This window comes from Choloepus didactylus, chromosome 3 (assembly GCF_015220235.1).
Source record: "Choloepus didactylus isolate mChoDid1 chromosome 3, mChoDid1.pri, whole genome shotgun sequence".
Lineage (NCBI taxonomy): Eukaryota > Metazoa > Chordata > Mammalia > Pilosa > Megalonychidae > Choloepus > Choloepus didactylus.
Window position 1 is genome coordinate 154,214,371 of NC_051309.1, and position 12,703 is coordinate 154,227,073.

At 41.7% G+C, this 12,703-nt stretch overlaps 1 protein-coding gene across 2 annotated transcripts in view; it reads right to left on the reverse strand.

The window, feature by feature from the left end:
* RNF150 (ring finger protein 150) overlaps positions 1–8,061 on the reverse strand; it is a 274,681-nt gene extending 266,620 nt beyond the window's left edge. The window contains exon 1 of one of the 2 annotated variants that reach the window (XM_037830712.1): positions 7,538–8,061. In XM_037830712.1, the coding sequence (XP_037686640.1) occupies positions 7,538–8,024 (487 nt within the window). In that variant the 5' untranslated portion in view covers positions 8,025–8,061. The remainder of the gene's footprint in view (positions 1–7,537) is intronic. The other variant, XM_037830713.1, reaches the window with a different exon arrangement.
* Between the last annotated feature and the right edge of the window lie 4,642 nt (positions 8,062–12,703).

Sequence of the window (12,703 nt, forward strand, 5' to 3'; positions counted from 1 at the left end):
TAATGGTTAAGCTCCTGCTTTTTAAACCTTGAGAGTGGTTTCTAAACAAATTACCTTTACATCAGAATCAGGATCACTGCTTTCTGAGAAACTAGAAGATCTAGCCATTAAGTTCCTAGTTCTTTCTGGACCTTTCCAGATTTCTTGGTCATAAAATTCCCTCCATTTGAGAAACAAGGTAATTTTTAAGAAGAGAGGCATTAGGGGAGATACAGAAGAAATTCTTACTAAAGGACAGAAGGTAGAAGGTAGGATCCTTCCAAATCTCCCAAATATGTATTTCTATGGCCTAAAATCCATAAACCAGCCACACATTTTCTTAAAATGCCCAGGACATATTGTTATACTGCCAAGAAAGTTACTCAACACTTATGCTGAATTATGGCTTTTAGTAACAGAGTTCTGGAGAAACATTAATCTCACTGACCACACATTTTTCTGGAATTCCTTGCTGTTGGATATCAGTTTGAGATCGGTGAAACCCAAAGAAAAAAAAAGGTAGAGAGAGGAAAGTTATTTTTTTTTTCGAGTGGGAGATTAAAGCCAAGCATAAATAATGGTTTTTCTGTATGTGTCTGTAGAGAAAAATGAAGCGGAAACTGAAGTTCTTAAGAAATGTTTCTCAAATACCTAAAGGAAGGCACATGTTGCGCTCTCAGGCTTGGGAAGGCCCTCAGGATATCACCCAGAGAACCCTATGCATGGATCCTGCGCTCCACAACATTCTCATTCAGTCTCAACCTGAATGCTAAAGAAAAGTTAACCTCCCAAGGAAACTTCTTCCATTTCTAAACACATCTATTCTTATGAATTCCTTCCTTTTACTGAACCAAGTCTGTTTTCTGAAACTTCTACCCACTAGCCCTATTCGATGTCTTTAATAAAGCTGGGGTCCCAAACCATTGGCTTTGAGGTTGAAGTGGGGAACATAAATGCATGGAGCAGGCTAAGGGCCAAACCATAAAGAGTAATGGGGACACAGGCCAATTAGAGGGCACACGGCACACAGCTTATCTAAGTGCCAACCACTGCTCCGCTCCAGCCTCTTGTTCCTCACAGTAATGCAGACCGCCAGCGTCCGGATTGTCTGATTGAGAAGCCAGAAATGTGGACTTTTAGTAGAAATATCCCAATTTTTTCATAGGGATACACAGGGATTAAATTTTAGACTTTAAACAGGCCTTGGAGATCAAACCTCTCATTTTATAAAGGAGAAAACAGAGACCCAGAATAGAAAAAGTAAATGGCCCCAAACCAAACACTGAACCACTGGCAGGTCTGGAGCAGAAGCCTAGACATAAGGTCACGCTCCTTCCATCGCAGAGACACAGCTCCCTCAGTCAACAAAGCGTCTGGCCAATAGCCTTGTTAAAGAATTCTGAAACGGGAATTAGCCTTTGACTGTTCCCTGTGTCCATCATTACGAACTCACTCTCCACATCCAGTCTTCATGGTACACTTTCAAGCTTAGAGAGCATGTGGAGCAGTGGATACAGCCACAGATCCTGGAGACAGACTGCCCAGGTCTGCAAGCCCAGATCTAACACAGCTGTGTGACTATGGCCAAGTCACGTCACCTCACATTCCTCATCTGTAAAATGGAGATAACAGTGCTACCTATCTCAGAGAGTAGATGTAAGAATTAAATGAATTAATACAAATAAAGTGCTTAGAGCATGCCTGGCACAGAGTAAGTACTTAACTGCCAATATTATCAGAATGTTAACTAAACATATCATTAAAAGGAAAATGAAAAACAAAACTGCACATCAATATTCAGAAAAATATAATAAGTCCTGCAAAAGAAATTAATTTAAATTAAAGCAGATAGTTCCTTTACAGAGGTTGGAGAGAAAGTAGACTTTAGCAATTAAAGTAATGGTGATAAAGGTAGCATGAGCTCATGAATTAGTACTCACCTACAAAGGAAAGAGTCTCAGTAAATCTCCTTCCTTTTTCTTATGATACATGGAATATACTCCCTCCTGGGATCCCCATTTCCAAGGGCTCAACCTGTATGCTAAATATTTACTGCCAACAATCTCCTCTCTTCCCTGCCCCCTCAAAGTTACTCTTAGAAATCCTTCCCATACTTCTAGATGTTTGATTCCATCATTTCCCCTTAACTATGTACTAGCAATAAATGAACGGAAAGACAGCAAACACACTCTTAAAAAGTGTGTGTGTGTGATGGGCGGGGGGATGAAAATGTTATCATTTTTTCAACATTCAAAACTCAGTCAAAACCAGCTTACGTCAAAGAAAGTATCAGAGAATATGACCATAGAGATGAAAAGTAGAGTATGGGTTACGAGAAGTGGGGGAAGGGGCAATGGGGAGTTAATAAGAAATGAGTGTAGGGTTTCTGTTAGGGGTGAAGGAAAATTTCTAGTAATGGATGGTGGGAAGGTGATGGCATTGCAACATTCTAAATGTGATTAATCCCACTAAATGGAATGCTTGGGAGGGGTTGAAATGGGAAGATTTAGGCTGTATATATGTTTCCACAATGGAAAAAAAAAAGACAGTCTAAATAGATAATGATAATTAAATGCCATAGATGATCCTGGATGAGATCTAAGAATAGAGAAGAAAAGGCTCAAAAGGACACAACTGAGACATAAGAAAAAAATGAAATATGGAATGTAAACTTTACATCAATATTAACTTTCTTGAACTTCTTAACTACACTTAATGTGATTACATAAATGAATATTCTTGTTCATAGGAAATGTATATGTGAACTATATTATTTGTTCAAGGATGTGTGCAACTTGCTCTCATATGTTCAGAAGGCAAAGCAATAAATGATGGATGATAGGGAGGGAGGGAGGGAAAGAAAGAAATGGTAAAGTGACAAAATATTAAAGTTGGTAAATCGAGGTATCAGTGGAGGGGGGTTGGGGTATGCTGGAGTTCTGTGTATGGGGTTTGTATTATTTTTGCAACTGTTACTGTAAGTTTGAATTTATTTCAAAATAAAAATTAAAAAAAAAAAAAAAACAGCTTACATACACTTACAAATCTACCATGCTTATCATACTGCTCCTTTTTATGATGAGGTTTCAATTTAAGTCAAAACAAAGTACAAATGCAACAGAGAATCCTAAAATGTTCACTGGCCATCAGAGGGAGCTGAAACAACAGTCTCAAATCACTGACGTCACAAACAGAAATTGGCATGACTGCTCTGGCCTCCAAGTCATGAAAGGGTAAATAAATGTTCTTTCCCAAGACCGTCAGGGCCTCAGTGAGCTCAGGGAGTGTGACGGTTCAGTTTGAGGTTCCCACGTGTCCCTGTGTGTCACCGAGTTCAATCCTTAAAAATAAGAGTTGACATTTAAGGAGTTCTATGTGCTACAGATGTAAGCACTGTATATGTATTAACTCATTTAATTCATATAACAACCAATCAAGGTAGATATTACTATTTCCCAAAAGGAAACTGAAGCCCTCAGATGGCTTAGAGTTACATAGCAAGAAAGTAGCAGAGCCAGGACACAAACCCAGGCAGTTGGCACTGAAGACTACACTTCTAATTAACCACTTCCCTAAACTGCTTCTAGAAATTTCTGATATCATCACTTTCCTCAGAATTCGCTGTAAGAAGGTCCACAGACATCTGACCAGCCCTGGGGAGAGAAATAGGGGTTCACTGCCTTTACCTGCACCTGAGAGTTCACTTCTGGGCTCTCACCAGGTTTAGGCTGCATCCCTGTATAGCCCCCTGTTGCTCTTTCACAAGGCAAACTCAGGCAAAGGCTCTCTAAAGCACCAAAGACACAGTTCCTCATGTCCTTTCATAGGGGAAATATAAATCTTTAGTCATTGACTTTCCTCCTTTCCCCTCCCCTCCCCCACCCCAGAAGCTGTGGCTCTATTTTCTCTCTTAATCTCTCCTTTATCTCTCTTTTCCTCCCCTAGGGCAAAAAAAGTACGAGCTGCAAGTCCAGGAAAAAGCAAATAATGGCTGGCACAAAAGGGAAATGGAGCAAAATGAAAACGTACAAAAACAATTGAGTATGTTAAAAAGTAACCATTAGTAATCAGGGAAATACAAATCAGAACCATGATGAAGATACCACTTCACACCCAGTGGGATGGCTAAAATTTTAAAAAGACAGACAACAAGCGTTAGTACAAATGTCGAGAAATTGGAACCCTCATACACTGCCGGAAAGAATGTAAAATGGTCTAGCTGTTCTGGAAAACAGTCTGGCAGTTCCTTGAAAGGTTCAACATAGAGTTATCATGTGACCCAGCAATTCCACTCCCAGGTATAGATACTCAAGAGAAATATCCATACCAAAACTTGTATGTGAATATTCAGAGCAGCATTATTCATAATCAAAAAGTGGAAACAATCCAAATGTCCATCAACTGATCAAGGGATAAATAAAATGTGGTATATCCATACAATGGAATATTGTTTGGCAGCAAAAAGGAATGAAATACTAATACATACTATATGTATGGACCTTGAAAACATCATTCTAAGTGAAAGAAGTCAGACATATAAGGCCACATAATATATGATTCCAGTGTAGACAAATTCATAGAGACAAAAAGTAGATTAGTGGTTGCCTAGCACTGGAGAATTGGGGGAAAATGGGGAGTAACTGCTAATGGTACGGGGTTTCTTTTTGGGTGATGAAAATGTTCTGGAATTAGATAGTGGTGATAGTTGCACAGTTCTGTCAATATACTGTAAAACATTGAATGGTACACTTTAAAAGAACACACTGTATAGTTTGTGAATTATATCTCAATAAACCTAGAATATTTAAAAAAGATAAAAAGTAAAAAGTAACTGTTACAAAGTATATGAATTTTAAGATGTTGAAATTCATATTATCCCAAATGTATAGATACTACATGATGGTTTACATAGCTTTGTCATACCTTCTTCTCACCTGAAAGCCATCAGTTCCAAAAACACTCTAGAAGAAAGAAATATCAGCCTTTGCATTTATTTTTGAAAACCTTTTTGGAGACTCTGAATTTAAAGGCTCACATATATAAGAATGCTCTGGTATTTTGGAAAGCATGAATATATATTGCATCCCAAGTTCACAAAATAAGGATATTTGATTATCTTCTAAAATGTACTGTTTCCTGAAGTGAATTTAGAGATTTGACTCAAATTTATTCAGAAAAAGTAATTCCTTCAAGTTCGGGAGCTAAGACTGACAGAGAGAGCAGAGCTGGCACTGTTTGAGATTCAGGCAGATGGGTTTCAGAGTAAAGTGAAAGGCTGTATATTCTTACAATGGGATTTTAACAGAAGTCAAGGCAGTCTCTAGAGTGAACTGAGCCTCTAATGTGGCAATATGTCAGATAATAATATGGAATTTTCATGACTGTTAGTACATACTGTATTAATGTATTTTTGGAAACAGAACAATAGGTAGTAAAGGATTTCCTTTACATTTTTTTGGCCTTTAACTTTTAAACTGTAACGAAATATTTTTCTTCCACTATGTTCTAATCAAACATTGTATGGGAAATCAGTTTACTCCTTTCTTCTAAATGTGGCTAGCCATTAATTGATCCAATATGTTGGCAGTTCTAGAGAACCTTTTTGGGCAGGAAAAAATAATGCCTCTTGGTGTGTGTTGAAAGAAGCTGAGTTTAAGATTTCATGCATAGTCACAAAGAAATGCTTAAAGAATCCTGCAAAGCTTGTTAACAATCTTCTTGGGGTTTAAAGAACAAAAAAAAAAAACAACAAAAAACAAAACAAAAAAAAACCCTTCAACCCTTTATTAAAAGGTTTTAGATATTAAATAATATGTTTATTCAAAGATACTTTGCATGACTCAAATGCTCTTTCATAATCCTTAAAATCCTAAAATATCATAACACTTAGTAGTGTTCTTATGACTCAGGGTCAGAGTTACTCTCAAGAAAATACATTAAAAGTCTCTAAAGTGCTATATTGTAACTGTTCTAAGAAGTCAACTGGCTCTCCACTTTATTAAACAATTCACAGCATTTTTCTGGCCTGTGTGTTTCAGCTCTAAATAGTTCCCCAGCCTTATCAACCTGTTTGTGTTACGGTTGACCAAGTTCCTTGACTAAAACAGCTGGTGTCAATTATTGCAGGCAAACCAACTGAATATTTCACTAATAGGTGACATGAGCTCTGGATGGAAACCTGTTCCTGAAGAGAACATCCCTTTCAAAAAGCAAAAGGAAAAAAAAAAAAAATAGCCAAAGCTTGGTGTTCCATCTCAGTAGTGTAACTACTTATAAAAATTTGACTTTTAAAGAAAACAGTATTTTTCATTAGGTGACTCCAGTCAGAAAATGCTGCTCTCATTTCTATTCCCTCCTTCCCCCAAACCTGAGCACAGGGACCCCTCTGCAGGGAAATAGCACCAACTTCTCAGGTGCTGGTAACAACTAGTAACCCTGAACTCAAGGAGGTGAGTCGGCTACACTAGGCTGCTTATGCTGAAAAGCCTAAAGATTGTCTTTTCTCTCTCTCACTCTCTGTCCTCTTCACTTCTTTTTTTTTTTTTTTTTTTTTTTTTTTTGTTTCTGCCATGGAAGCATTGCTCATTTCAAGCATATATGTAAATATAGAGATATAGAGTTTGGGTTATATGTATTTCAGGCATATATGTAAATTTCAGGCATATATGTAAATATGAAGTTTGGGGTATATGTATCATGTATGTATTATATATGTTATGTATATATGGAGTAAAGTATTTCTATTCCTGTCACCCTATCATCGTTAACAAAAGTTTGTTCTTTTTCTCCCTAAAATTGGCTCATTCTCACCAGAAAGAAGAAATTTTAGCATATTTAACTTCCCAATTAGGCAAAGCATCATGCAATACTGGAAAAGCGGATATAACTTTGTGGCCACCATGCTCTTCTTGGCTTGTCGACGATGATTATTTACCGTTGAGTCTGCCTATCAGCTTCTCTGGATGACACATTGGCAGGGCACACTTTTAATATTATTTATGGTGTGCGTAAGCCCAGCAGGGAGGGACTGAAGTCTCCCACGAAGAGCTGAAACCTGACTTGAAGGAGCAAGTTCGCGGTGTCAAGCTACCAGAAGGTAATCTTACTCTCCACTTGATACACAAAGGCCTGCATCAGGGGTATACCTGATGCACACATCCGAGTGCGGATCTGAGTTATCAGATCTACCGGTTCCAAACAGGTGCGGGGCGGGTCACTAACCGAGAACAATGTCCGAGCCCAGCTCTCCAAACCCTATCCTCCAGATCGTCATTGGAAAAGTTAGCCCATCTCGGTGAGGTTCGCCAGACTCGTGCTATGACAAGCGAAACACACACTCCGATATCCCTCCCAATATAGTTAGTCCTCTCCTCTTTGTAAACCCCTCGCAGTGTCGTGAAGCAAAACTGAACAGCTCCAGGGAATGGAAACGCGTCTTCCGCGCAGTGTGGACTTCCCAGAAAGGAGTGGAGAGGCAGGCACTAGATTCTTCTCGGCTCCTCCAGCCCTTCGGTCTCCCCTCCCCCGCGCCCGCCCCGCACCCGCCGGGGCCGCTTACCTGCATGGGACATGGTGATGGTCTCGTTGGTGTTGGAACCCACGTTGAAGATGACCACGGCAGAGGCGTTCTGCAGGAACGCGTTCCGGATCTTATCTCTGTATGTGCAGTTGCCCTTGGGGATGAGGGCTATCCAGTTCTTGCCATGGGCCGGGACGGCGAACTTGGTGTTGGGGTCGCAGGCCAGACGGTCGTGGGCCGAGCTGGCCATGACCACCTCTCCGCGGGCGTCCTGCTTGGGCGAGTGCTCTCCATAGCGCCCGCACTCGGTCTTCTCGGTGTGCAGCTCCGCGCCGTCGCTGCCGCCGGCCGACCCAGTCCCGGGGTCCGGCGCCGGCTCGGCGTAGGTGATGTTCACGAAGGCGGTGTACCATTCCTCCTTCTCGGCCACGGTGAAGTCCAGGCAGAGCAGATGCACGAAACAAAAGGAAAGCAGCCATGTTGAGAGAGCCAGACTGCGGCACGCTTGGATGAGAGACATTGCCATCTTTATCCGCCGGGGTCCCCTCCCCGCCGCCCCCCGCGCGCTCCTCCCGACCCGTCCCTCCTCCCACCCCCGGCCAACCCCGGGTCGGCCGCCTCTCCTCGTCCTCCTCCTCCTCACTCCTGGGCCCGAGGAGCCCCGGCTGGAACGCGCAGCAGCCTCGGGGACCGGATTCCAAGCAAGCCGATTGCGCTGGTCCCTTCCCCACTCAGCCCGAGCGCGGCGGTTGCATTTTGGTTTACAGGCGCCTGGGGGGCACGGAAGGAGGGGGCGCTCGCGGCTTGCTGAGGAGTCCGGTTGGCAATCGTCCTGCTCCTTCGCCCGGCTTCTCTTTCTCTCATAGGGGTGGCAGGGGGGCCAGGAGCGTGCGAGGTGGCAGCTCTACGCCTTCCAGTCCCAGCGGGGGCGGGCGCGGCTGCTTGCAGCCTGGGGTGCTGCCGAAGGTGTCCTGGCCACCGCCGCCGAGCGTCGGGGAACGAGGCAACTGCGAGCAGGTCCGACTGCAGTCGCGGCGGCCGCTCCTGCTGCGCGCGGGGTTGCTCCGACTGTGGGCGCGGAGCTCCTTTCCTCGCGGTGGGGCTGCGTCAGGGGTACACTCTTGCCGCGGGAGGGGTAGGCTGGGGGTAATGGGAGCAAGCGGTCAGAGAGGAGTACGCGGTCTGGGTGTGTGTCTGTATGTTTGTGTGTGTGTATACTGTGTGCGTGCAAGGAGGAGCTTAGTGTGATGTCAAAGCTTCTGGGCTTCGCTTGCCTCGCTCCCTCGGTCTGTCTTTACAGGCAGCAGCGACCCCTGCCGGGTCTCAGATTCAACCCCAGTCTGCGACTCCGTCCCTATGGGAAGCAACCCCTTCACCTATGAGAACAGGAACAACTTCCTGCTCCTTAGATTCAGCAAAATATGTATGCCTCTTGTAAACAACCCGACACGTATTTTGGGATCCCATTTGTGAAGGAATTGCAGTGAACTCCCTAATTACCCGTCCTAGGGCCAAAGGCTGGTTGGTAGCGGAGTCCATCTTCTAGTGCCACTCATGGAATATCTGGAGCAGTAACTACCAAACGTTAGCCTGCATCAGCATCACTTGGAGGGTTTGTTAGAACCCAGATCGATGGGCCTCACTGCAGAATTTCTGTTTCTATAGCTCTGGGGTCAGGCCTGAAAATTTACATTTCTAACACATTCAGAGGTCAAACTGGGGACCCCTGTTGAAGAATCACTGATCTAGGGTGGGTGAAAGAATGAACTTCTTTCCTCCCTTCCGGAAGCAAACCTGTGGTATTTTATTTTTTCTTAAAGGATGGGTATTTTCTACTTTTGTAAGAAAAGAAACTGAGTAGGTATTTCTCCACTGTGTTTATTCTCGTTGTCATGACTGGTAACAGAGGACTCATGGCATCAACAGGCAAGGGAGGTTTGTTTGGGTTATTATTGTTTATGGTGTGTTCTCTAGTTGTGCATAGAGATCACAACTAGTCAGCAGAGAGTACAGTCCCTCTAGAATAATGTTCTTAAAACTGTGACACAGCACAATTCTTTTCCAATTAAATGTTTAGGTAGTTGTTAGCATCCCTTTACACCAGTTTAGCTTGGGATACCTGCCATATAATTTCCTTTAAAATATGCATGATGGTTCTCAATTATTTACATTGTGCTTTGCACCTGACATTCGTTCAGAGAACTCAGCACCAATTCATGATTAAAAAAACAAACAAACAAATTAAAAAAACACAAAAGTCCACTTTTTTTCCTAGGACCTTTCTGTTAATGACTTTCCCACAGCTTAACTTCTCTTTTTCTGGCACTATTACAAACAACTGGTGGCTGTTTCGGGCAAGCAAAGAGCCACAGCTATACCCAAATTAGAAGGAGGCACAAGGAGAACTAGTTTGAAGAATTTGTCTCTGTGATATTTTATATGCTGAATTGTATGTTTTCCTAGCTTATTCATTTTAGATAATAGGCTTCCAGGCAATTGAGATAGTGCTTTTTATATTGTTTGATGCTAAGGAGGCAAAAGTAGAGACTGCTTGGCTGCTGGTTCCTGATCTGAAGGTGTATCTATTAGCTTGAAACCCACAGCTAGTTTCTGTACACATGCCTTTAGCAAACCAGATGGTTCCCCAGACCTTTCTTATCCTAGCAAATTGTTTCCAGCCACAAAACTTGGGGAGTTTGGGCCATTAAAAATGTATGACAGGATGCCTTTTTCTTTCCCTTGGAGATTTTAGTACATGTTAGGGGCTGAAGAATGGTAGGGCCAAGGAGGCAATGGCATGGCCAGGAGATTGGTTAATTACAGGGGTATTGGCCAAATTAGTAAAATGTTGAGTAAATAGGAGTCAGGATCCTTACTATTGGAATAGGGACTTACAAATATGGAGAGAAAGAGAGCTATAAAGAACCCTAAAGTGTTGGATTAGATTTTAAATGAACGTGAACTCATTAAAAATATGTGCTGATGTAAATATACATACATATTCACACACACACCATATTGACCATAGTTTTCTCTGCTCAGAGAACCTAGAAGCAAGGAACGCATAAAATGTCCAGAAGATATTAGTTTCTAAATATCCTCCATTAACACATCAAATGTCCAGAAGATCTTAGTTTCTAAATATCCTCCACTATTTAGAGAAATGGCTGATTCCAGGGCTGGGACTGGGAAAGTACAAGGTGAACTCAGAACCTCTTGTAGAGAGGTGATCATAGCTCAGTGGGAGCCTGTCAAAAGGATACGTGAGTCAGCTGAAAGGAGCTTCCACTGTGCAAGTCTGGGACAATTTGAACATCAAAATAAATAATGATAGTAACTGATTACAACCTATTGAATAGAATATATATCCATGCTAGTATAAATGAATGAATGAATAAATAAGTGACTGAATAAATAAATGGAGAAGGTACAGCTTTTTCTTGTGGTAGAATACCAGCTAATAAATATAGGACGATTGATGGAAATAGACAGTCACCATTTGATAGCCATCAGTGATATTTGATTCAGGCAGGAATCCCCAGTAGGTACTAAGGCTAGTGGAAGGATTTTTGATGCAAAGCAAGATATTAGCCTACACTTGGAGTATCTTCTACAAAATATTTATCAATGGTGAATTTATTGACGATAACCCTAGAAGACACCAAGCTGACCAGGCAATCAAGGTGAACCTACCCAGAAGTGAAACGAATGGACATCATGTGTCTCCTGATGTGATATGGTGAGAAGAACACAGCATTCTTTCTGTGTTGTTCCTGCCAAGAATGTGTGGCCTGAGCCTGCACCTGGAGAAACACTGGATGGTCTCAAGGTGAGATGCATCCTATAAAATGAAAGGGAAAGACTGAGGAAGTGATCCAGTTTGAAAGAGACAAAAGAGACACTATAACTAAATGCAACAAAAAATCCCAGATTGGCTCTGGACCAGAAAGGAAAAATAAATGTTGGCAAAAATTGAATGAGGTCTGTGAATTGGAAGGTAATGTTTTATCAATGCTGATTTCCTGTTTGAGTTTGTAGTGTAGTTATGGAGGAGAATGTCCTTGTGGGTGGGTGGGAGGTATGCATACTGGAGTATTTAGTAGTTGTAAGTCATTCTTCTGCAACTTGTTCTTAAATGGTTCAGAAAAAGGATGATAATGGGTTTCTCTATATGTCTATATATCTATGTCTCTATCTATCTATCTCTCTCTAAAATATTGGTTTCCACTAGCCAGTCTTTCAGAGACCCTGGGTCCCAATCATGATAAAAAAATCAAAAGTCCCCTTTTTTTTTTCTGGAACATTAATGTTTCCAGCGTTGTGCCAATGATTTTCCTCTGGTACAACCTCTCTTTATCAGCAGCACTACTTGTACCACTGAGCTGGTGGCTGTTTGGGGAAATCAAAGAGTCTTCCTACACCCTCTCCCCCAAATATATAACATGCTTATAGGTAAAACATCTCTTTATTTCATTTATTCATCTAACAAACATTTATTGAGCACCTACTATGTGCCAGGCAGCATTCCAAGTATTGGTTATACAATAGGGAACAAAACATATAAGGTTCTTTTTCTTTTGGAATGTATGTTCTGGGGTGGAAGAGAACATCAAATTTTTTTTTTTTTTTTTTTTTTTACATTTTCAGTTATGTCAGATGATAACAAGTGCTATGAAGCAAGAAAACAGCAAGATAAGGAAAGGTGAGTTATTTTATATAAAGTGCTATTTTATGTCAGGGTCAGCTACTCTGATGAGGTGACTTTGAATAGAAACTTGAAAGAAGTGAGAGATCCATGTGGACATTTGGGGGAAACATAAGTGCAATGGCCATGAGGCAAAATTGTATTTGAGGTGCTTGAAGAAAAGCAAAGAAACCATTAAGGGTGGAGAGATTTTAGAGCAACAGAGAATGAGGGAAATGAGATCAGAAAGGTGGGAGGCAGATCATACAGGACCTTGCAGTACAGGGTAAGAACAGTGGGATTTCATCCTGAGTGAGAAGAGACACCTCTGGAGGACTTTGAGCAGGAGTGTGACATCATCTGATGTGTTTATTCTAACTGTATCAGGGAAACTATGGAAGCAAGAAGAATAATTAGGAACTATGACAATAGTCTGGTAAACAGACAGTAACATGCCAGGAAGGTGGCAATGAACATGAATTCTTACTATATTTTGAAGGAGGCACAAACAGGATTCTCTG